General features: G+C 41.4%; 1 protein-coding gene across 3 annotated transcripts in view; it reads right to left on the reverse strand.

Annotated features, from left to right (window-relative positions):
• The window catches only part of BEND5 (BEN domain containing 5), a 728,817-nt gene that overhangs the window by 330,072 nt on the left and 374,894 nt on the right, over positions 1-23,851 (reverse strand). For 2 of the 3 annotated variants that reach the window (XM_081009447.1, XM_081009446.1), the window contains exon 1: positions 1,845-2,498. The exons of the other annotated variant lie outside the window; for it this stretch is intronic. In XM_081009447.1, the coding sequence (XP_080865573.1) occupies positions 1,845-2,024 (180 nt within the window). In that variant the 5' untranslated portion in view covers positions 2,025-2,498. Of the gene's footprint in view, positions 1-1,844; positions 2,499-23,851 lie in introns of those variants that run through there. 3 annotated transcript variants of the gene reach the window in all.

The raw sequence follows: 23,851 nt of genomic DNA on the forward strand, positions 1-23,851 counted from the left end.
GTTGCTACAGACCAGAGGTCTGAATTACTCTCCACACCTCAATAGGAAAGGAGAGAGGTATATGCCTAGGGGCCTACTTCTCCTTGTGAAATGTTGAAACAATCTATGGCGGTATTAGCCAGAATTTAGGTTCAAATAGTGAAGCTGTAGCTATATGCTGGGGCTAGAAGGGGATAAGATTACCTGGGATAAAGTCCACCTATCTCCAGCATTGCTCCCTTAATTCATGTGGATGGGGGGGGGGGGAGAGGGACTCTGTGAATAAAAGAAGGTGCCCATTATGTGCAGTGAGGCATACTTCCTGTGTGTACTTCTGTGGACTTAAGAGTGCAATCCTATACATACTCACCTAGCTACAGGACTACACTGCTAATTTGTAAAAATACCAGCCATATGAAAAACCTTGTTGCACTGCATCTGGCAGTTCATGAGCAGAAAGGACAGAAAACTATGGTTAGCCATAGTTATTGTCAACAATATCTAGTACTCAGAAGTATATGGTTTCTGAATATGAAAGTTCCATTTAGCACTCATGGCTAATGACAGTTCATTTGTCTGCAATCTGGGGGCTGGGAGTCACTGTATTTCTAGCCTGGTATATACTACCAAGAAAATGTATTTGCTACCATCTATCTTCTTCAGCCTCTGATTTTTTGGTAAGCTGTGCTATTATGCATGTAGGTCACCTTTGCAAGTGGATCACAGGAAGGAGCAATTCTTGTAATAATATGGCCTCTATATGCTACTCCTCATGGAGGTTTTTAAGATGACACACATTTTGAAGAAAGTCCATACAAGCTCACTTAATACTAGAACTAATTCTCACAAAATGTTATTACATTTGCTCAAAGGAATTGAATGAGAACAGGTACAGGATACAGGGAAAAATATCCCACCATGTAATATAGCTAACTTATGGAACTCACTGCTCCAAGATGTTATGATGATGTAAATAAAAACTGATTGATCAATGACTTTAGCCATGGTAGTTCACTAGATCATCCACATTCAAGAGCAGCATTCCTTTGAATAGCAGCTGTTTGGCTGCAAACAACAGAGGACTGTTGCATTCATACTTTGCTTGTGGGATTCCTGGAATCATCTGGCACACTACTTTTGAAAGCAGGATGATCCTTCTGTTTTATTCAGCAGGGCTCTTTTTATGACTTTTTCTGTGGTAACTACATCCTCAACTTCCTCATGACCAATCTGCCCATGTTCATCCTTTGGTTTCCATGCCTATCACACGTGGCCAAATAACCAAAGGCCTCCTCATTCCATGCACAGAATCGCTGCAACAGTTCCTTCTGGACCCTTGTTTTCTAGGATCTCACAAACTTCCCAGTCCTTGCCATTATGCCCATTTCGGCATGCTACCCCTAACCCAAACGCCCCCATCCTTTCCTGTAGCCATTCCTTCTTCAGCCAGAAACATTCATTCAAGCACTCTTGAGCACCTTGGGGAAATACTCTCTTAAAAATAAACAAACAAAAAAAAAACCCCAGATTATTACTGTTGCCATTCTCATACGAATGAGCATCCCTGTGCCTATGAGAAGCCCCATCCTAGGCCTCTGCAGCAGAGACCCCTGGAGACGCATGAAACCCCTCCCTCAGCAACACACACACACACGGAGACGGGCAGGCCCTACAAATAGCGGGGCTGCAGTCGGGCCTCTTCCCTCCCGCCCATTTCCCCGGGTGGGGGAGCAGGAGCAGCAGCAGGAGCAGCAGCTTCTCCCCGACCCATTCCTTCAAGGAGCAGGGAGGTTTTTTAACTGGTCTGGCCTCCGGATTGCACCCCCTCCTCCCCGCCGTCCCCGCGCGCCCCCCGGTTGCCTCACCTGCCAGCGCCAGGATCTGGGCCTTGTGCAGCAGCGGCCGCTCGCCCAGCTCGCGGGGGCTCTCGTCGCCGTCCTCGGGGTCGTGGGCAGGGCTGCGGTAGACGGTGTAGACCTTCTGGTTGTCGAAGTCGAGCCGGGATTTGGGGCTGAAGCCCTGCACGCACGACACGGGCAGCGCATAGCACACGTTGTCCTCCAGGAACCGCACGAAGGCGTACATTATTGTGGCGCGAGCGGGGGGCGAGTGGGGGGGGGGAGGCAGCCCGGCGACGAGCTGGCGGGGCGGGCGGGCGGGCGAGCGAGGGAGGGAGGGGGCCGCGCGGCTCGGCTCCCTCAGCCCCAGCGCTTTCTGTTATTGTTCCTGAAAATCCGGCTCGGCGCTCGGCTGAGCCGGTCTAGGCTGCACAGGCTTCTCTTTGCCAAGGCAGCCTCGGGCTCGGGCTGCGAGCAAGCAGCACCAGTCGAGCGCCGAGCGGAGCGAACCTCAGCCTGGCGCGCGTCTCAGAGAGAATCGGCCCGGCGCGTGCGGCGGGGGAAAGCGCCGCTCGCTCCCTTCCAGGGGATGGCGGAGGGCAGGAGGGGGAAGAGGGGATTCCCAAGTTATGGGAGACTTTCGGGAGCATGCCTCCCATCAGCCAGAGAGAGAGAGAGTGCGAGATGCCAGCGGCTGCTCCTGCGCGCCTTGCGGGTCCGCGCTCTCTGCGGGGACTGGGGCGCGGCGGCCCCGATCCTCCGTGCCACGCGCGGCGGGGGAAACGGGGGGCTCGCGGGCGGGGCTGCCCAACGAGATCGCACGTTTGCTGCGGAGGAAGCGCCTTTCCCGCAGGCTCCCCATCGCCGATCCCCATGAGGCGAGCAAATTTTGAGTTGCCCTTGGCGAAGTTCAGCCACAGTTTAAACGTCTCCCCCGGCGGCCCGCTGGATGGCCCCTCGGCGGCGGCGGCTTCTTCTCCCGGTAGGAAGGTTGTGAGCCACCCAGAGGGGATAGGCGAGCGGGCCAGTGCCTATTGTTAGCTTGGCCTCTCTCTCACCCACCCGCCGAGGCGAGGAGAAACGAGCTGTGCCTTGCACGCCCTCCAGTTCCCAGAGGGCTACAGAAGAAGGTGCAAAGGCACTTGTCCCCGCACAAGTAACAGCAGCCGCTTCCTCTCGCAGGGCCCCACCGGCCGCCCAGGCGGATCCTTCCTGTCGCGCCACCCCCAGAAAGGCGGCGGGCGGGCAGGGACGCTTCCCGGAAAGAGCTGCCTCCCACGCTTCGTCTCAGAGACGTAGCATGGAGGATCGGGCCCAGCAGAGATACTTGGAAAAGGAGTGTGACCCTGGCTGCTCGTGCAGGGGCCCGGGGGATCCCGATTGTGCTCTATCCGGTTCAGAGCACAAGTATGGAGCAGCTGCTCCTGTAGGGATCAAACACTGTTCTCTCTTCTTGTTCTATTTTGCTCTCTTAGTAGTCTTGCTTGTCCCTGTCAAATGACAGGACACATGCAGGCTTCAGTTGGCCGCAAGGTACTGTACTGCCCAGCTGTGGACTTTGGAGTTCAGAGAGGGAGCCAGTGCTCTCTGGGTCCCCGGCCGCCTTATTCCACCAGCTAGAGATGAGTGAGTGGCATGGAAGCAGCAATAGCTATTCCTTTCACTTGCCCATCTTGGTGGAAGAACAGGCAGCAGCTATGTGGTGCCCCCTGAGTGGGAAGAGGAGAGAGGAGGAAGTGCCAATGCTGCCCTCACAGGTGACACACTCCTGCGGCACTTCAGCATTCTTCACTCCTCCCTGAGGTAGCTCTTCAAGGCATGGGAATCTTGAAGTTCCCTCAACACCCCTCCCACTTACACAGAGAAGACAGCACCGAGAAAGCAACTCTTCAGTGATCACAGAAATGTACAAATTCATTCAGAATTGCCTTTGGAAAATAGTGTATCTTCCAAATGGTCATAGGTATGTATTATTACACAGTGATAATATGAACCCTTTGGGACATTCTGCTATGAAGTCTTTGCAACATGTCAGCACCTTGAGCTGCCACACAGACCCTTGAGTACAATTTTCTCTGCGGGTATTTGATAGAGAAGGGCCTTTTGCTCTTTCAATTTCCTGGCACCTTTTTTGTGTTATGAATGCACCAACCATTTTAAAACCTCCATTCTCAGTATTACATAGAATATGCTTGTAACTCCCTCTGATTATGTCAGTGGGTGTATTATAGATAGATAGATAGATAGATAGATAACACCACACTAGCTATATGGCTATAACTAGTGTGGTAAAGTATTTAACAGTCTTGGTCTCAGACTTGGGAGATCTGGATTCAAATCACTGCTCACTGTGCGACCTTTGGCCAGTCACATTTTCTCAGGCTAACCTATCATACACCCCAGGGATCTTGCTCTGGGCTCCTTGGGGAAGGGATGAGATTCTATGAAATGAGTAATACATTTCTGCTGTAGAAGTGCAGAAGAACTTTTACTTGGATGTAACTCCCTATGAGTTCAATAGGATTTATTCTCTAGTAGTGTATAATGTAGGCTTCAAGGTCATAGGAATACACTTGGATCTATCATCCTTGCCCGTAAGAATGCCTGGGTGGATATGCATTGTAACCATCCAGTATCAGCTCTGCAAACAAAGCTTTGTGATACTCTGTGGATCTGCAAAATGGATACAATATCAAAGGAATACAATTTATGAACATAGGCAAAATCATCATGGCCATTCAGAACAAGAAATAATAACAATGCACATTCCTATGGCTGTAGGGGTTGGGGGAGGCTATACTTGTGTCTCAGAATTATTCAACATGAATATAGCAAAAAACTATAATGCAAGACATTGTGCAGAATCATACCCATCCTAAAGCATCATTGCAGCCATATGTAATAAAGTAATGTTTCATAGTAGACTTGCACCACATAATTTAAGCAAACATACTTTACAGGTCTAAGGAAGACAATATACATATACAGCATATGGAAAAGCAGAGGGGGGCATCTGGGTTTGTGCAATTGTGGCAATAGGTAACATAGTAAAATCTGAAATGGCAGATACAGTATGTTCAGCTGCATGATTAAGAGTTGCAAGATGCTACCATCTTAAAGTAAATGAGAGTTTTCTTATTAATTTTAATAAAAGCATTACACCTGCTCTGGCTGCTTTACAGTGCAATCCTATACATGTCTACTAATAAGCAAGTTCAGTCGGCTGAACTTAAATACCAACATATACCAACAAATACCACCCATTCAAACATTGCATCGATTTACTGTGATGGCGAATGTGAAGTCAAAAAACCTTTGCAGGTGAGGGAAAGTGTAAGGAACAAAGGAAGCAAACACTAACACATTTACTGCTCTGAGCAAGGGCGCATCACATCCCTTTGTTTGCCATTAAGATCTGACCCACCCACCCCAAATCCCATCCAGTGGCAGCTACTTCACATACCTGCATTGGGAAACTGCTTCAAGCAGCCTGTTTCAGGATACACAGCAAGCAGAGAGAGAGTGGTCCCTTGTACATGATTCAAAGAGCTATCAAATGCAATCTGACTGAACAAGCACTCCATGTTGAAATGCAATTCATACTATTAAGAGGGGACACGGAGCAATAAAGATTTATTTAGAAAAATGTTTCCTACTTTTCTTGCAAAACGCCTTACACACTAACCAACACAACAGTGCTGAAAGACCAGCTTCATCAGGCCTCTTATTTTTCCACAGTCACCCAGCGGCAGCAATCTCATTTAAAAAAGGGGGGGAGGGGAGAATATTCTTGTTTATTAAATGTATGTCCTGCACTTCCTCACACAGGAGCCCAGGATGGCAAACAACAAGAAATTTAAAAAGTTCTCCTAGTGGTGCAGCAATAAAACTGCTAGCACAATGCAAAGCTAAGGGTTGTGTATGGTTTCAAATTAGATGGAGGACCATGTATTGAGATTCCTGCATTGCAGGAAATTGGACTAGAGGACCCCCAGTGTCAATTCCAACTATAGTTCTATGATTCTATGAAGATAAAATACAAATTCAGGTACAGATGCACACTGGGAAAGATCTCAAAAGTCTTGTTGCAGTGGCAACCTGTACCATTTCACTGTCTAAGGTGAAACGGCAAGGTCCCATTTCTGCCAAAGCTCCCACACCCCTGAAGCCTCCCTTGCCTGGGAAATGTGGGAGCACCCACAAAGCAGTAATGCCAGTGGTGGGTTCTGGCAGTGCTATTTTTCTTATTCTCTTATCATGGCAATAGCACTCACTTGAGAGGTGTCAGAGCTGAGTTTCAGTGAGTTCTAGCTGGAAAAAACGCCTTGTGGAGGCATTGTGAGATGTTGTAGAGTGCACAAGATCTCACTGGAAGTCGCAGCTGCTTCCCCACCAGTGGTAGCAGAGTGGGCAGGGTGCTTGCGGGTGCACTGCCTCTTGGGGTTCCACCACCTGAGGCAGCAGCGTCAGCCTGCCTCATGGGCAGGCAAGCCCTAGCTTGTTGAAAGAGGTAGGTTGAAAGGATGACAGAAAAGACAGTTGTCTAATATTTAAGGAGAGGAACTTCCAAAGGGTGGGTGCCACAACACTAAGGTTTGGTTCCTGTATTGTGCAGTGTGAATGTACTGATAAGATGGGATGTGCAGGGGGCTCTAGGCTGCAAAGCAGAGTGATCCATATAAGGGGTGATAACCATCTTTCAGGTATCCTGGTCCCAAGCTGAACTGGGCTTTTATACACTAAAACCAGCACTTTGAACTTACCCCAGTAGGTAGTTGGAAGTCACAGCTAATTAAAGCAGAATTTGGGAGGTGTAAAACACAGTGAGAGCTGGACCATAAAGAAGGCTGATCGCCGAAGAATTGATGCTTTTGAATTATGGTGCTGGAGGAGACTCTTGAGAGTCCCATGAACTGCAAGACGATCAAACCTCTTCATTCGGAAGGAAATCAGCCCTGAGTGCTCACTGGAAGGACAGATCCTGAAGCTGAGGCTCCAATACTTTGGCCACCTCATGAGAAGAGAAGACTCCCTGGAAAAGACCCTGGTGCTGGGAAAGATTGAGGGCACAAGGAGAAGGGGACGACAGAGGACAAGGTGGTTGGACAGTGTTCTCGAAGCTAACAGCATGAGTTTGACCAAACTGCAGGAGGCAGTGGAAGACAGGAGTGCCTGTCGTGCTCTGGTCCATGGGGTCACAAAGAGTCAGACACGACTAAACAACAACAAAACACAGAACAGGAGAGCAAAACTGCTCATCCCTACAGAGAATTTATTGTTGGCATGCATTCTCTCTGGAGTTGTCCTCCATGTTACAGAGCCTCCAGGAGAAGTTGACCATTTACTCTCGCCAGTCCCATGCCATGGAACACTCTGCCAGCAGGGATTTGGCAGACATCCTCACTCTTGACTTCCAGGTGTCTCTTGACATTTTTATGCTGGCAGGCCTTTGCAGATGTTTACATTGATTAGCCAGTCACTCTTATGATAGACAGAGCTCAGAAGCTGGGGAGGTGCTTGGATGGGCAGAACCAGACAAGCCAAGTGGAAGGTGCTTTTAGGCTTTTAGGATCACCACTCTGAGGGGCTACCAGCAATTCCTGAAGTGACACTAAAATTAGGTCCATGAAAATTCTTAACATGAGTCAGAGATCAACAGGACCAATTTCTATTAAATCCTGTTTTCAGTTATAGAGCTCAACTCTGGAAAATGTGCAGCAACAATAAAGAAAGGGGAGCCTTTTGTTCAGTACTGAATTGCAAATAGCCACATCATCACTAGGATTGAGAAAATAATTTATAGGTAGAAGGGTGTGATTTATATAGACCCAGCGTCGCCTTTTCAAATATTGAGCATTATTGTGTGCCTTTATTGGTTTCTAAAAGAAGGGGGGGGGACCTCTGCAAGTTTTTAATAACTGTGGCATTAATATTTTTACAAACCCAAAACAGAATTTTTAAAGATATCTTTAAAAAGTGATGCTAACATTAATATGTTTTATGATGGCTCCTACATGGGATGGCATGCAGCCTTTAGAGTGATATTAAGCAAATACAGCTGTGAAAACTAATAGCAAAAATCTGCATTTTTCCACATTTGCAGCATGTTATGTGCGTTTATAATCTCTGCTGTTAGTAGCATCTCTTACTCATCAAACAAAACTCAGAATATGCTGCCCGCTATTTAAATTCTCTACAAACATCAAAGCCAGACATTTGAATAAGCAATTTAATGTATACATTTTGATTCAGTTCAGTATTCTGATCATCTCCTGGTTGGAATAGTATTCAGGAGGATGATTGAAGAGAAATACACCACTCAGAATATCAATTGGAATATTCTTGCAATACACTGTTCTGTGAGGATAGTGCAGTACTGAGATTACATTCTACATATAATCAAATTCGGATGCCTCTACACACACTCTTGGTATAACCATTCCTTTATAATGTTGTATGCAAAACACAGCACTCAGATATTTTGAAGCACATACAGTCTTCAGCTACAGCTTTGCCCAAACTGGTGAGGAAATAAGAGTCAATGAGGAGGAAGGCACTGTTGCAGACATGTTGACTTTGTGAAAGGCATCCTTGCCATCTTCATGATTTTGAGAAAGGAGATAGTGTATTACCTTTTTCACTGTAACAGCTGAAGTGTGAAGAGAGGCTGAGTATTTAAATTCAATATAAATTTACACATTGGTTCCTAGTTGTTTGCTGATGACTTATTTAAACCTTGGAATATTCTGATGTGTGAAGTATTTATTGATGGCTTGCATTTTCTAATTTCTAGTTTCTCTCATCTAAACTTCTTTTCTTATTGTCATTTTATTTCTAAGCTACTCTTCATCTGACAATTTCAGGGCAGTGTACTTCAATACATAAAATCCTACATAATGTAAGAAATGTATTATACAATCTTAACATGAAACACACTGTGCAGCATACATCATCCCAACAAATTCATGGAAACCAGAGTATCAAGTATAAGACTCATGCTAATTACTATCTGTTATGAGTGAGTTGATGCAACTGTTTAAGGACTGATCACATCTCTCTAAAAATAAAAGTTCCTTTCAGGATGTGTCAGCTCCTAGAGCCTGAGTCATATAGGATAAACCTTAGAAAAGGACGGGGAGCCCCACCAGCCCAGACTGGGTTATGTGCTGGTACCAGGAGCAGTGTGATTTTACTAGCCAGGTCTCCAGGTCAGCCCTTATGAAGAATGGCCTGCCGTTGGACTTGGTCAAAAACATTGCCATAACTTGGGACTTTCTTTTGTCAGAGGGTGTCCCACACACCAAAGGCAAAGGAAGCTGTGAACCCAGAAAGAACCAGTTACAAGTTGGGGGTGCTTACTTTGCAGCAAAAAGTTTCCCCTTTTCAAACTTTGTTCCTGGAGAGTTAAGTGCTTCCAGAGCATGTAGTTTACACTGATGCAGAAAATGTGGCTCCACAAAATCTGCAAAAGAGCCCTCAGTTTCCACCTGGCTGGTGCAATACATGAGTAGCTCAGCTGGTTAGGGCATGGTGTTGATAATGCCAAGGTTGCAGGTTTGATCCCCATATGGGAAACTGCATATTCATGCCTTGATGATTCTCAGGCTCCCTTCCAACTCTATGATTCTATGTACTACTCAGCTCCTTGTTATAGCTGTCTTATGGACAACACCACTGCTGTGTTTCAGCAGTCATGTCTTGTACTAAGATCTGGCACTTGCCTTCATTCTCAGCTGGACAGCTCCCCTATCTTGCTGGTGAGACCATCACTCCAAACCACAATCTGTTGTGTTGATATATTCTGTTTTAAATGGTTGTCATCTGCCATGTGACCTTACAGTGAAGGGCAGATAATACACTGAAATAATAATTCTGCCTTAGTTTTTCAACAGCTTACCATGCGTAAGCTTGACCAAGAAACAGAGTCCAGAATGAAACAATGCAGATAGGAGCAGACTTGATTCTAAAGGACTGCACTGGTAGCTACGGACAGTGTAGCAGGCTTAGCTCCCATCTAGGTTTGTCTTTCAGTGGGTAATGGGAGGAGCAGGAAGTTACAAAGCACAGCAACAAAAGAGCAAATAAGTCAGAGAAAGCCTGAGGGGAAAAATAAGTTATGTGAGCATAAATAAAGAAGTGTCAGAACAAACATCAGTAAAAAGATAATTCAAGGAGTTACAAATTGATAACAAAAAGGGGAAATGAGAAAGTGCACAGTGTGGTTGGCTTAATAAAGAGACAGTTGACAGAAGAATGAAGAGAATGAAAGGGAACATACAAATGTCTCTGTTTTCAGTTCATAGAGTCCTTTCTACAGGTCAGTTACATTGGGGAGGGAGAAGTGGGGAGAAAGAGGTGGGAGAAAGAAGGGGGTAATGATCTTTAATTCTTTTGCATAGTGTTTGTACGGAGTTTTTGTGTCAGCTTCATGCGGATTGGTGGATAGGTTTTTTGTTTGTTTTTAAAAATTCCTAGTACTTGCAGTGATGCACTGGTGACACATGTAGTTTAGCTGTAAGAGGAGGCAGAACAGTACTTTATCAGGTCTACTAAAGGAAAAAAACAAAACAAAAATATAGCTTTAAACTGCAACCATTAAGTTGGCCAGCAAAAGCTCAGTCACAGACACACCACTGACACTCCAGAAAGCAGAAGGGCTGTGTAAATTTTGGCTATAGCAAATTATGGAATCATCTCTGTAGGTGTGTGAATAGAATCTTAATAAGCATGTGTAGGAGTAAGGTTTGATGCAGACATCCTATTTCTAACCTAATTAGGATACAGTGTTGAACCTTTAGTGACACCAGCTAACCAGATCATTCTGAACTGCAGATTCCAGGCTTTGCAAATTGGCATGGCAGTAAATCTTAGTTGTACTCTAGAATGCATCTACTCCTCTAAATAACAGGTGCCAAAGATCTCTTGGATATACTGACATCCTATTTTAGGGCCAGGCACTGTACAATTCAATTGTCTAATTCCTTCCACAGTATTGCACTTGGGCCAGTACAAGGCATTTTGCTGCCCAAAGCAGGGTAGCTTACCTCTACTTTTTAGTAAAATTGTGCAGTGAAAATCATAATAAATAATGGCATTTCACAATTGTACTGAGTGCAACTAAATGGTGTCGGTTGTGGACAGAGCTCAGTTATAGTGTGCATGTTTCATATGAAAGAGATTGCATGCTCAATCTCTGGTATCTCCAGCTGGGGTCAGGAAAAACTGTGGAACCTTGGAAAGCTGTTGCCAGTCAGTGTAGACCAGGAGTAGGCAACCTGGTATCCTCCATATAGGCTGGACTACAACAACTAGCAGCCCTGACTACTGGGCTATGCTACCTGAGGCTGATGGGAGTTGTATTACATCAGTTTACCTATGTAGATAATACAGAGCTAGATGGACAAATGTTCTGCCACGGTATATGCACACACATACCCACACATGAGCATATATTCCCTGCTCTACCTTTCCTCCCCTTTCAGGTTTCAACTACTGTGCTCTATCTCTCTCCTTTCTTATTTTAGATGTTGTACCTGCTGTTGTCTCTTTCCTAGCGTTACCTGGTGCTGCTGGACCATCCTTGTGCTAAATGTCCCTTGTCCCATCCTAAATCTCAGCTTCAATTTGCAAAAGTTATGGATGTAACCTTGTACAGCAGTGCCATTGGTAACAACCGCCTTTACTGGTACACTGGAACCCAAACACCATAATTCACAGGATTAGGTGATGAAGTTTTCCTAGCTTCACATCCTATCTTTTCCCTTTCATAGTTGTGACTTAGTGCAGTTTGATCTTCCTTATTTCTTTTGATCATTCAAAAGACTTTGAAAGAACTATTATGAAAATAAACTGAACAGTCTGTACTATAAAGATCCCAGAATTCTGGCAGAAGCAAATGAAATGACCAGGAAAAAAACTAGTAAAACTAATGCCACCAGCTGATATATTAGTTCACATTATGTTTTCCAGGGGGAAATGTCTCTGGGCTTTCTTCTGTGCTCATTTACCACTTGTCAATCAATCAATCAAGGTGATACTTCATATATAATTAGGTAGAATACCTTGATGGAATTTTAATTTTAATATATTTCAAGTTCTGTTCATCAATCCTTCAAGGCTGTGAAAGTTGCACAGAGTGTTGTAAAAGAACCAGGTTGTGAAGCTTTTATATATTTCCAGGTGACCTTCTGTTGTGAAAATACTCTCAGAAGAATCAGTCTTTATATTATGCAAATTAAGACATATGGATCAAGGATACTCTGACACTATCCTAGAGTTAACAGCATGAACAATATACATTCTTGGTACAGCTATTTGAGCTGTTCATCTGATTCTTTGATGAAACCATCCTATTGGGATAATATAAAATACAGTAGCTTTTGTACCTATACACCTAACTCGTTATCATGATTAACAATTAGAGAGAAGAGAGAGGTGTTTAAGAAGCACCTCTCTCTCCTCTCTAATTGTGAATAAGACCTAATGACTGGGAAAGTAGACAGAGGTCAAATGGCAGAAAAAATAGGAGACAACTGAATGTTGTTCTTGCAGTATCACAAAAGTGAGTGGAAATATATGTTTCTGATAGGAAATAACAACAGGGATTAATGGCAGCTCATCTGAATTTACCATGAATAGCTGAAACTTTAGGGTCTCTGGATAGATAGAAGATGCGAGTGCCTTTATCCTGATTAAATTAAATCTCCTAAAGAAGTGAAAATACACCCCCCCACACACAAAGCTACTTTGCAACAAATGATCTTTCTGTGCAAGTTTTTTGATCCCTTATGAAACATCCAATAATTAGAACACACATAGGAGAAAAACTTGAAAAGACTTCATTAGGATCTAAGCAAAATTCAAGGGAAGTGTCACAGCACCTAGAATACCCACAGGCATGCTACAGAACTTTGCATTTGACATTACTGTTATGAAGGGAAGAGTAATAAATGTGGTTTAAGCTTCCTAAGGATGGTAGTACATGCCCTGCATTACACATATTTAAATCGCTGGAGGATCAAGGCACAGAATAATCTCTCTCTAGAGACATGAAATAAAAATAAAGATTTAAAACAAAGCAAATTAATATAGTGAGTCTCCCGCATAGACAGATTTTTAACAGAGACCACATGAAGCATGTGAAAGCAATATAACTAAGGATGCCATTCCAAAGCAAGCAACATGCTTGTGATTACAAGGGTGAATTGGGAAATGGTTGATATGGTTGTACTTTGAAATTGCTTCAATTTTATCACCATATGTCCTTGCACCATTGTGTCCTATAATTTACAGACCATGTGTTGCCTGTCATTTCATATTTTAGAGTACAGATACAAAATAAAGTTTATTTAGGCTGTACAAAAAGCCTACATACCCTTCCTAACTTAAATTACAGACAACGTCTATCAACAATTTTATTTTAATGAAAACTACTATATCTCAACACCCCATATGAAATAAGAGGTACAGGAACATCAGCTTGGAAGATTAAAGCTCTACAATTGCTATCAACAATAAACAAACAAAATCCTATTCAATGTAAACAAAATTAGGACAAGTAAATGGTACCCAAAGATTTTCCTTAATGAACCCAATGTTCATTTAAAATGGGTGGAACTAACTGTTATATGACTTCGTATTCTGAATTTCAAATCTGATATTGAAAAATTAGCATGAATTCAAGTTTTACCACCCCCATCCCTTGTGGCTGGGGAAGACTGCTATGCATACAAAAATAGGCAGGTGGGACTAGGAAGAAAATAAACTGTACAAAAGAGAATGTGAGTGGTATCGAAGTCTCTGTTAATGACTTAAACTAGAGGTAGCCAATGTAGTGCCCTCCAGATATTGTTGGAGAACTGCTCCACGACCATGCTGGCTGGAATTTGGGGTCCAACAACCTCTGGAGGGAAGCATGCTAGCTATCCCTGACTTATACATTCTCCATTTTTGTAATACTTTTGCATTTAAGTATTGTGTACGTTGGGCTGTGTTCTACTCGGTGTAGACCCATTGAAATTAATGGACCTAAGGTATTCAAGTCCATTAATTTCAATGGGCCTACTGCATGTAGAACTTGGTTGGATCCAACCTTTAGACTATTTCTTCCAAATATTAGAATTAACTCAGCATAATTGACAAGCTTAGAAGTTTATTTGAATGAGAGAAAGTGGGTTGGTGGACAGCAACCTAGGGGTGGTTGGACAAAATCTGACAGTCTGTTCCACTCTATCCCAGGCTTTTAATCACAAAGGGGCACACATACACCCCCCAGCAAATATCTAAAAATCATCGAACTAGGCATAACATCAGTATACAAGACTCTCCTGTTCATACTCAAGTTCCTTTCTGACTTTCAAGTAGAAAGTTATTCCCACTCTGCTTTCTGGCTAAAAAGTAGGAGGCTAACATTCCACATCAACACAGAAACTAGTAAATCTTTTCCCATTGGGATCAACATCTCTTAACTTTGCCCTTCTGGTACAGTGGTCAATTTGTGATAGTACTCAATGGTTTAGAACTAATATCTGTTCAGAAAGACAGGCAATGGAGCAATCTATGGTCTCTTCAATGTGACAGACAGTTCTGAATAATTACTTGCTTGGTTGTAGGCAAAGTCTTTATGACATGGCCATCATAGTTTATGATTTTTTAAGTACTGTAGTTTCATCTGAGAAATACTCTTCCGACAAGTTTAGCAACTTGGCTGACCCCCAACTTGGGACACATTTTAATCAGAGGAAAAGCTAGCAGAAACATCTTTCTTTCTGCCTGTAGACCATGTGCTGAATGTTTGCCGTGTTAGAGAAACCTACTGCAATTCCCACTGGAGAAAAATGACCTATTTTCAAGTACACGCAAGGAAGTGTTCTGAAATAAACTCAACGGCTAGCTGCACTTCCTCGGGTACAATAGTAACCATGCTACCTAGAGAAATTTGATACTACAAATGGGGGAAAGAATGCAACTAAATGCCAAAGGCTCAACAACTAAATAGATGTTAACAGACAGATTCTGTACAGATACATATGCTCCTATTCATTTTGGTCAAGAGCCAGTAAACTGTTGAGAAAATAAGGATGGATCGTAAAGGACATAGGACATAGACATACTATTTAATAATTGCACAGTGAAAAAGCTGGACTAGCTATTTATTTATCTTTTTTTAAAATAATAATAATATTTATTAAGATTTAAAAGATTACAAAAAGAAAAAATAGAAAACAGCATACTAAGCAAAAACAGAACATCACATCACAATAAAGAAAAAAGAAAAAAAAGGAAAAAAATACAATGAATCTTCTCATAACTTATCTTTCATTTGCTTGTTTCCTTGACCTCCTCACACCTCCCTTTTTTGTATTCTAGTTCAATTAGCTATTTCAGCAAGTCCTTTCCATCTTTTCCAGTTTTTGTCCTTTATTTTATCTTAATATAATGTAACTTTACTTTCCCTCCTTTCACCATTTAACAATCTGTTTTTTCTTAATCCTTTACAGCATCTCTGCTAAAACCACATTACTTCATTCCAACATCCTTCTAACATTCCTTTAGCTATTTATTTATCTTTCAACTCCGTCCGCATTTCTTTCAAGCTAAAAACCAGAGTCAGATCATGGTATATAAACATATTTTGTAAATAAATGAAATATACTATGGCCTATATTAGGCAGAACTGGAGCTGATTTTGGTCCTATGAGGCGACGGCAAAAATGCTTAGAGATTACATACTAGAGCAGAGTTTTCTAAACTGTGTGTCATGACACGTTATTATGTTGGGTACAGTGTGTAGGTTTGTCATGCAAACACTCCCCGCACTCTTCCTGGGGCTGGAAAGGGGTTAGTTTAACCTCCAGTGTGCTAATAAAACTGAATTACTGTGTTGTGAAATGATGCATGTCTATAAAGGGTGTCACCAACATGAAATGTTTGGAAAGCTTTGTTTCTAGAGATTTAAATTATATGATTTTACTGAGTTACAGTGCAATCCTATGCTTGTTTCAATCAGAAGAAGTCCCATTATGTTCAATGGTGTGTGCTCTCTGGCAAACTTGCATAGGATTGCAGCCTAAAAATCCAACTAAGTTGTACTCAGAATATTCATTGAGATGAATAGACTTGACCAATTTAAGTTAATTATTTTCAGTGGGTCTACTGTAAGTATGGTTTAGCGGGATATTACCCACTGTTTCCAAACATATGATTTTATATTGACACTGAATTCCATAAGTTAGCAACATTTATCAGATAGTTAATTATTCTGTTTAAACTGATAACAGTAAGAGCAATGGGTGTTCAATTGCTTGGGTCTTTTTTATTTGCATTTGAAATGTAAATCAGACTGTGCAACTTTAATTTTAGATTTTGGAGTTCTGTCAATTTTCCCCCTAGTTCCATTTCTGTATATTGGCAGCTCTGGCATTGGCTGCTATGAAAATATATTCAAATGGCTAGATTAACAGAGAAGCCTTGATGCTTAATCTCCCCCCCCCTTTTTTTTTAACCTACTGGCTAATTCAAGCATCTGAATTGTCCCAGAGATTGGTGAAGAATTGTCAAGTATTTTTTGTTACTCAGCCAATAATTGAGAGACAGAGAAAGACCACTAAGTAAAACATCATTTTGAAAATGTGTTTCTCTGCCAGATTCTGTGACCTGAATTTTAAAGCATTTTCCCCCCTTTCATATTTTTTGAAACAGAAGCAAACATATGTAATAACCAATTGGAATAAGTCAGAGGTGTCCATGAGATGCAAGCAATTTTATGGATGGCAGAATAGCAATTTTGCTTAAATGACAGAGCTCCATAATATGTCTCTTATTTAAATGACTCAAAAATAAGATATGTGGACATAAAAGTGAAAACAGAATATGAACCCAAATATTTTAGGAATCAGGGCACTTTGTAATCATTTCCAATGAACATATCATTGTATGTGTCAAACAAGCTCATACCTAAGACTTTTGGGGGGTTATGTGTATTCAGCTGGTCATTGATTTCACAAGCTGTGCAAACCTACTGCGTTTGTGAGTTGAATTGAGAAAAATGCACTAACACCAGCAACTGTGCACATTTACATTAAGGCATGAAGAATAGCTATAAAAAATAGAAACCATAAATAGGGATTTTTGTGCATAGTCCAATCAATATCTGGGCATTTTCAACTGCAGCATTATTGTGAACCAGCCTGGAATAAATTTCTGATGAAGGACAGTATATAAATATTTCAAATGCTGGAGAATATAAATTCATCGACTTTTTTCATACATTTCCTGGCAAATATACATAATCTGGAGATGGAGACTCAACATACAGTTAAAATAGGGTTTTTAAAAGCTTGCGGTGTACTGGCACAACAAAATATTCAATCCTCTCTTTAAAAGTGGGAGGATCCAATCCTGCATGGTGCTGGCCACTGCAATCCACTTGCAAAGCAGTACCCACATCCCATGGGATCGATTGGGCCTTGTTTCTCCTGGGAAGACACAGTCATTGGTCTGGCAGGTCTCACCACCCCTCTGCCGCCATCTTGCCTGATTCTTCTTTCTCACAGATGCACCTCCCCCCTCCCCCCTGACAGCCATGGATTGCTCTGGGCCAATCAAACCTGACTTTCAGCAGTCTATGTCTCTGTGCACCCGTCTCGTCTAATGCTGTCTGAATATGCCCTATATAACTTGGACCTTGGGTGAATCTGGTGAACAGCTCTACTGTTGATATGTCCCCTGCCAACCTAGCAGCTTGAAAGCATGCCAGTTGATATTTTCAATTTGTATGTGTCTCCCACATCACTTCCAAGATTAAGCGTGCTAGATAGCAATATCTATGACAACATTTGCTGACTTTAATGGACTGTATCCATGGACAGCCCAGTTCACAATGAATGTTTTTGGTTTTTTTCATAGTGTCCCATATGAGTAAGAGATCTAATGAAGAATACAGGCAATGAGTCCTAAGCAACTGGAAGTTAAAGAGTATGTTTAATTCTATATAGCTCAGATCTCACTAAGTGCAACCCTGAGGTTTCACAGAGGTTGAACATTTCCCCAGCTCAAGGGCTGAGATTTTGCTCTTTGTTATCAAATCTTCAAGGATCCCAGTGACATAGTTTAACTATTAAAAGAAGCTATAATTATAACTACAACATGGTGGCTTTTAATCACTTGCCTACAGATAGGATCTGCACTTATAGTTCATATGTGCAGTCTCTTTAGGAGGCAGCCAGTTTCACTAAAACATCATTAATGTAATTAATATATTTCATTACCTTTGTTCTGCTTCAGCTGCTCAAATTGAATGCAAACACAGAAGGATTTTGTCAGCTAAGTAAGAAGAAGAAATGTCAACTCTAATACAAAATTTCTTCATTATGATTCCTGAATTTGATTGTGGCACTGAAGCAAAATGTATTTGTCAGGATAATGGCAAAAGAAAGGCAAAAGAAAGTAAAACAAAAGGAAGTCTTTGTTATTTTAAATAGTTGAGTTGTTACACAATATGATGGACTTCTTCTGTTGTACCTTAACGGATAGCAACACAATCAATAAGTGGCTGTAACAATTTCGTTCTGCTTCACCCACTGTAATTGAAAAGTAACTCAAGCAGAACTTTGTAACGGTTTGTGGTATTTTTTTTTGTCCTTTTTAGCTTTTTTATATTAAGATGAAGATTAGGCTTTACTGGTCAAAGTAGGGGTAATTGTTATTATAATCACCTTTCAACAAGATGTCTTATCTATGAGAATAATCATGTAAGACCACTGTAGAACGATTGAAGAAGCCTAAAGGAAAAACCATGAATTTGAAACTGAATGGCTGGCACAAGATTTTTATTACAAGAAAGAGGAAACGGGGAGATCTATGATTCCTTAAAAGTAACAAGCTGAAGATAGTCCCCATTCCCTCTATAAGGAATGGCAGAATACCAAACCCTATACAGTGGTACCTCGGGTTAAGAACTTAATTCGTTCTGGAGGTCCGTTCTTAACCTGAAGCTGTTCTTAACCTGAGGTACCACTTTAGCTAATGGGGCCTCCTGCTGCCACCGTGCGATTTCTGTTCTCATCCTGAAGCAAAGTTCTTAACCTGAGGTACTATTTCTGGGTTAGCGGAGTCTGTAACCTGAAGCGTCTGTAACCCGAGGTACCACTGTATTTACATAGACCATATTGTTCATGCTGTGCCATGTCTGGGGCCTTAAAAGTTATTAGCACATAAGTAGATGGCAAGCCTACTTCCAAAGAAGAGTTTTAAAATTTACAGTGGAAATTAAGTTGACAGAAATACTTCATTCTACATCCAGTAAAGATAAATGCAAATCCCTCCCCAGATCTTATAATGCCTCCATGATAAGAACAACTCTACTAGTATTCTATCACAATATCGATAGTGATAACAGAGCTCCAGCCATCTTGCATCAGGAATAGAACAATGCTTTTCAAGGAACCACTGGCGCTTTAGAGGGGAGTGGTGTGTGTTTGTGAAAGACACACACACTAACAAACACACACACAGAGAGAGAGAGAGAGAGAGAGAGAGAGAGAGAGAGAGAGAGAGAGAAAGAGAGAGAGAAGCAACCAAGCCAAAGATTGAGGCATGCAGAAATATAACAGAAACCCCGAAAATTCTAGACAACACAAAGATTGACCAACATCCAAGTATCAATGCTGAGTTTTAAAAAAAATCAATGAAGTATTTAGGAAGCAGATATGAGCAATGATAAATTGCAAGAAATGAATAAATGCACAAATAAAATATTTGTATATATTTGAACTGGGGCATCTCAACATCACTGATACCAAACAAGTGGAAACTTTATTCTGAAATCTTCATGATATCCAATTGCTGATATGTTTGGATGTTTCCATTCCGCCCTAATGGAAAAGACCTATTACCTTTTTCACTACATTTTCAAGTGTACAACTGCAACTATGTAAATAAATAATCCACTATTGGCAGTGGTTAGTGTGTGTGTGTGTGTGTGTGTGTGTGTGTGTGTGTGAACAGCAACACTTTGAGTTTAGTTTGTAAGTGAGGTACTCAAAGTTGTGCAAAAACTAATCAGCTGATAAACAACTTTCTGAAACTATATAGACTGTGGCTCTTCAGCGCAGCTAAAAATGGAAGAAAAGGAGAGGTGACATATGATCAGCAGGCAATGTTAACAAGCTCTCCAGTGCTCTGAAAAACCAGATGGAAATTATTTCTGCTATAATGGATACCAGCAGGATTCTAAGAGGCCAAAGAACAGTCCATTTGATGAGGCTTAACACCTTGATATGGTGAGAGTTCGCAGGTATCCTTTGGTGCTTCGCAGCAACAGATAACCATGCTTGAAGTGTGAAGGTAGATTCCATCTCATAACAATAATTTCCCACTCTGCCATTAGGGGATGTAGATAAAATGTGGTTTCATTTATATTCATAACTACAAACAGGCAAAATGCATGTACTCTGTTCATGAAATGTGATATACTTTTGGTTCCTGAAACTGATAAACACAGAGGTTCTCAGTTTTCATGCCTATCATAAAAATTACACTGTATGAAAATCATTTATCATAAAGATAGGATAAAGAAAAGAACCCCAAAAGAACACAAGCAAATATAAGGGAATAAGATTACTTTTGATATTCTCTCAGTGCCAATGCCAATTTCATGCTATGTTATTATTACTAGGTCTATTCCATTCAACACCATCCAAAGTACAGCTAAAGGCGAGGAGGTAACTTGGGTCATAAGCAAGGCTCTGTTTGGTTTGCAGCACTTAGAAGATTTGGTGGGGAAATACATTTAAACCAGGATCAAATAACCACATAGTGGCAGAAGAGTGAGAAACCTGAGATGGTGTTTCAGCAAAACTCACATGTACAGTTTCCTACTAACATTATCAGCCTCTTAGCTTATAATTTCTTTATTTTTTTACCTTTTTAACTATGAAGTTTTTCACCTTTTAGGGGCTCCTATGTTGTTTTTAATAAAAGGGTTTCATGTCTCCTCCTTTGAATAAATGACAGTTTGAGGTAATTAAATCTCAGCCATTAAATAACACAGCTGTCAAACAAGCTCTTTAAAAACATAATGTAACATTTCAAAATACATGTTAGGGCAATGCTTTTATTATGCCAACCAAAATGTCACAAAATGGTGCACAAGTTTTTGAGTTCCATAGAATTCTGCATTAGGTTAGATAGTTAAAAACTTGGGGGGGTATAGCCAAGCGGGGGCAGCTACCCCCCAAATCAAGTAAATAAATAAAAATACTTAACTGACCAATCACAATTACAGATAGCTCGGTTCTGCCCCCCTCCCCCACAAAAAACCACATAAATCCTGTCTATGTCTGGGGCAAGGGGCAGTATTCAAGCCACCCTTGTTTGTATCTTGTAAGAGTCTTAAGATGGAGCACGGGAGAAAGAAACAGACATTTAAATGAGACTCTTCCAGGTTCTTTGCAAGAGCCAGGTTGCATCTAGGCATCATACGAAGGAGAAAACACATAATGGCTGATTCCCTATCTCTAGAAATACAACCCCCAGTGCTTTGTGGCAATCCTTAAATAATGGAATTCTCTCCCTGAGAGATGCATCTAGCATCAGCATTGTATAGCTTCCACTGTATGCTGAAGACACCTCTCTTTACCTGGCCTTTGACACTTGTGATGATAGAGATAGAGATAGAGAGAGAGAGAGAGCGCACGCGCTGATGGTAAATTGTTGTAATTGATTTTAATATTGTATTTTTATATTGTTGTAAACTGACTTGGGTCCTTATGATAAAGGTTGGGTTGTAAGTCCAATAAACAACAACAACATGTGGCTCTGAATTGTGACAGTAACATGGGGGCACTGGAATTGCTTGTGGGAAGTGGAATGGAAGAATGCCTGAAGAAGGCTAAGGAGAAATATGGTATCTAGAAACAGTGATGTCCACTGAATGCACAGTTGGTCTTGAATCTTGAAGATATGGGTTCAAGCCCCACAGCTGCTGTGGTCTCTCTATATGGCCTTGGGACATATCTTACCCTATCTCAGCCTTAGTTTCACAGATGTAAAATGTGAATAATAAGTGATATACCTTACAAAGCTATAGTGAAAATGAATGCAGGCATTATGCTTTTATGTGCGTTGTTTTGATAACTGTTTTAGAGATACCACTTACAGGGTTTTTTCATTTTGGGTTTATATGGTTTTATAAACAAATCAAATTGCAGAGAGCAATTTGCATTATACAATAAGCAGCATCCTACCTATCTTTATTAGTTGTTACTGTAGAATCACAGAAAAACAGGTTTTGCTCTGATTGCCTGAAATACCACCTTGTCCTATCTTCATAACTACACAAGGAAGTAGTTATCTTACTGCTTATGTATTGCAATCACATGAAAGTGTTTTTTAAAACAAAAGCAACAGGTAAAGAGTTCTATAGAAAATCAAAATGGGAGCCTGGAAGTTACTTTTGGTAATTTGAAGAGTCTTTGGCAGCTAGAGGACATGCTGGTTTAAATAATAACTTTCAAAAAAAATTTTTTAAAAAAATCTTTAAATACAAAAGGTGAGCATAAAATTGGGAGAAAATGTAAGCCTAAGACATATTTTTTCCCCGTTTGCCAACTGCAAAATAGCACCAGCATAAGAGATTTCATCGAGTAAATTTATGGTTCTGCAAATGTTCCATCCATTTAAATCACCCACGCTGTGACTTGATATCTGCAAATCACCCTAAAACCTTGATAGGCTGAAATGCTAAATGTCAGAATGGGCCATCTAACGTTCATTCTTCTTGATAAACATGGAGGAGGATCTATCATAATGACATTGGGGCCTTTGGAGGAGCCTAAGGTCTAGCAATTATGCATATGAACTGAGTGTTTAAGTCTAATCATCAAGGAGGGGTGATGGATGGGTCATCCGTTCTTGTAGTTCTAAGATGCCTGCAAGAGCAGGATGGTCCCCAAGTGGCACCCATAAATTTTGGCCTTTCACAAATGCCCACATGTTGTGTCAGTATCACCCAAAGCCCTCATTAGTTAGACAGTGACCTTTGTGGCGTGACTATCAGGCAAAGGCCTGGAAGAGGCCAGCCTTCGATTAGCACTGCAATTTGTTCATTAACTTCTGACAAGAATTTGCAATTCTCAAAGACATTTCTCTTTTGAAAAGGTCAAGATCTGAACTGTGGCAGCGGCCCAGGTTTTGTAGGAGAGAGAAGAGGGGAAAGCACCTGTCTTAAAAATACAGCTAGAGCACAAATAAGTGCTTCATTATCGCCATTTAATCTGTTTTCAAACCCTCGAACTGGATGAGGTAAACCCAAATTTGGGGCAATCAGTCAGCATAGAAGACACATCCTAAATCTCTTAGACAATTTATCTTGCTTTTTTTTCAAAAAAACCCCTTGAAATTACAAAACATGTATCTGAAAACAAATTATCCCTAATTAATTAATTACCAGCCTCTGTTGGCAAACTTTACTGTACTGTTTATTTATGTGCTTTCTGATGTTACTTGTAAAAAGCATTTAAAGAAACAATTAACTTTTCTGCCACTTACAGCTGAGTTGCAACTAGCTTTGAATATTGTGAGGCTGCAGCGGCTTTAAGGCACTGGCAGCCATGACATTAATTTAAAACCCATTCTCCTCTCACACACAGCGAATTTGTGTGTCTAGCCACCGACACAATTCACTCTTCCAGCACTAGATATGACTTATACCTGCAGAGAACAGCTGCTCAGTGTGGAGACAGCCATATAAACAAGTAACACTTTCTGGGGAAAACAGGGAAATGTACCAGAACCAGCAAAGGAAGAAGTTCTGAGGAAAAATTCACTTGCAGAAGAAAGGTGTTGGTGCATAGACACTTGCTAGCTAACTATCCCCAGCTCCTGCACAACAATATCCACCAGATTAAAAGGGGTTCATGTCAGCTATAAAGAAGGGGAGGAGTTAACATGAAGTGAACACAATGAGGTAATTTATTACCTATTACATGAGATAAATTTGATGTATGAAAGTAAAGATCTTGAACAGAATTCTG

Source organism: Podarcis pityusensis (assembly GCF_964106645.2).
Source record: "Podarcis pityusensis genome assembly, chromosome: 6".
Lineage (NCBI taxonomy): Eukaryota > Metazoa > Chordata > Lepidosauria > Squamata > Lacertidae > Podarcis > Podarcis pityusensis.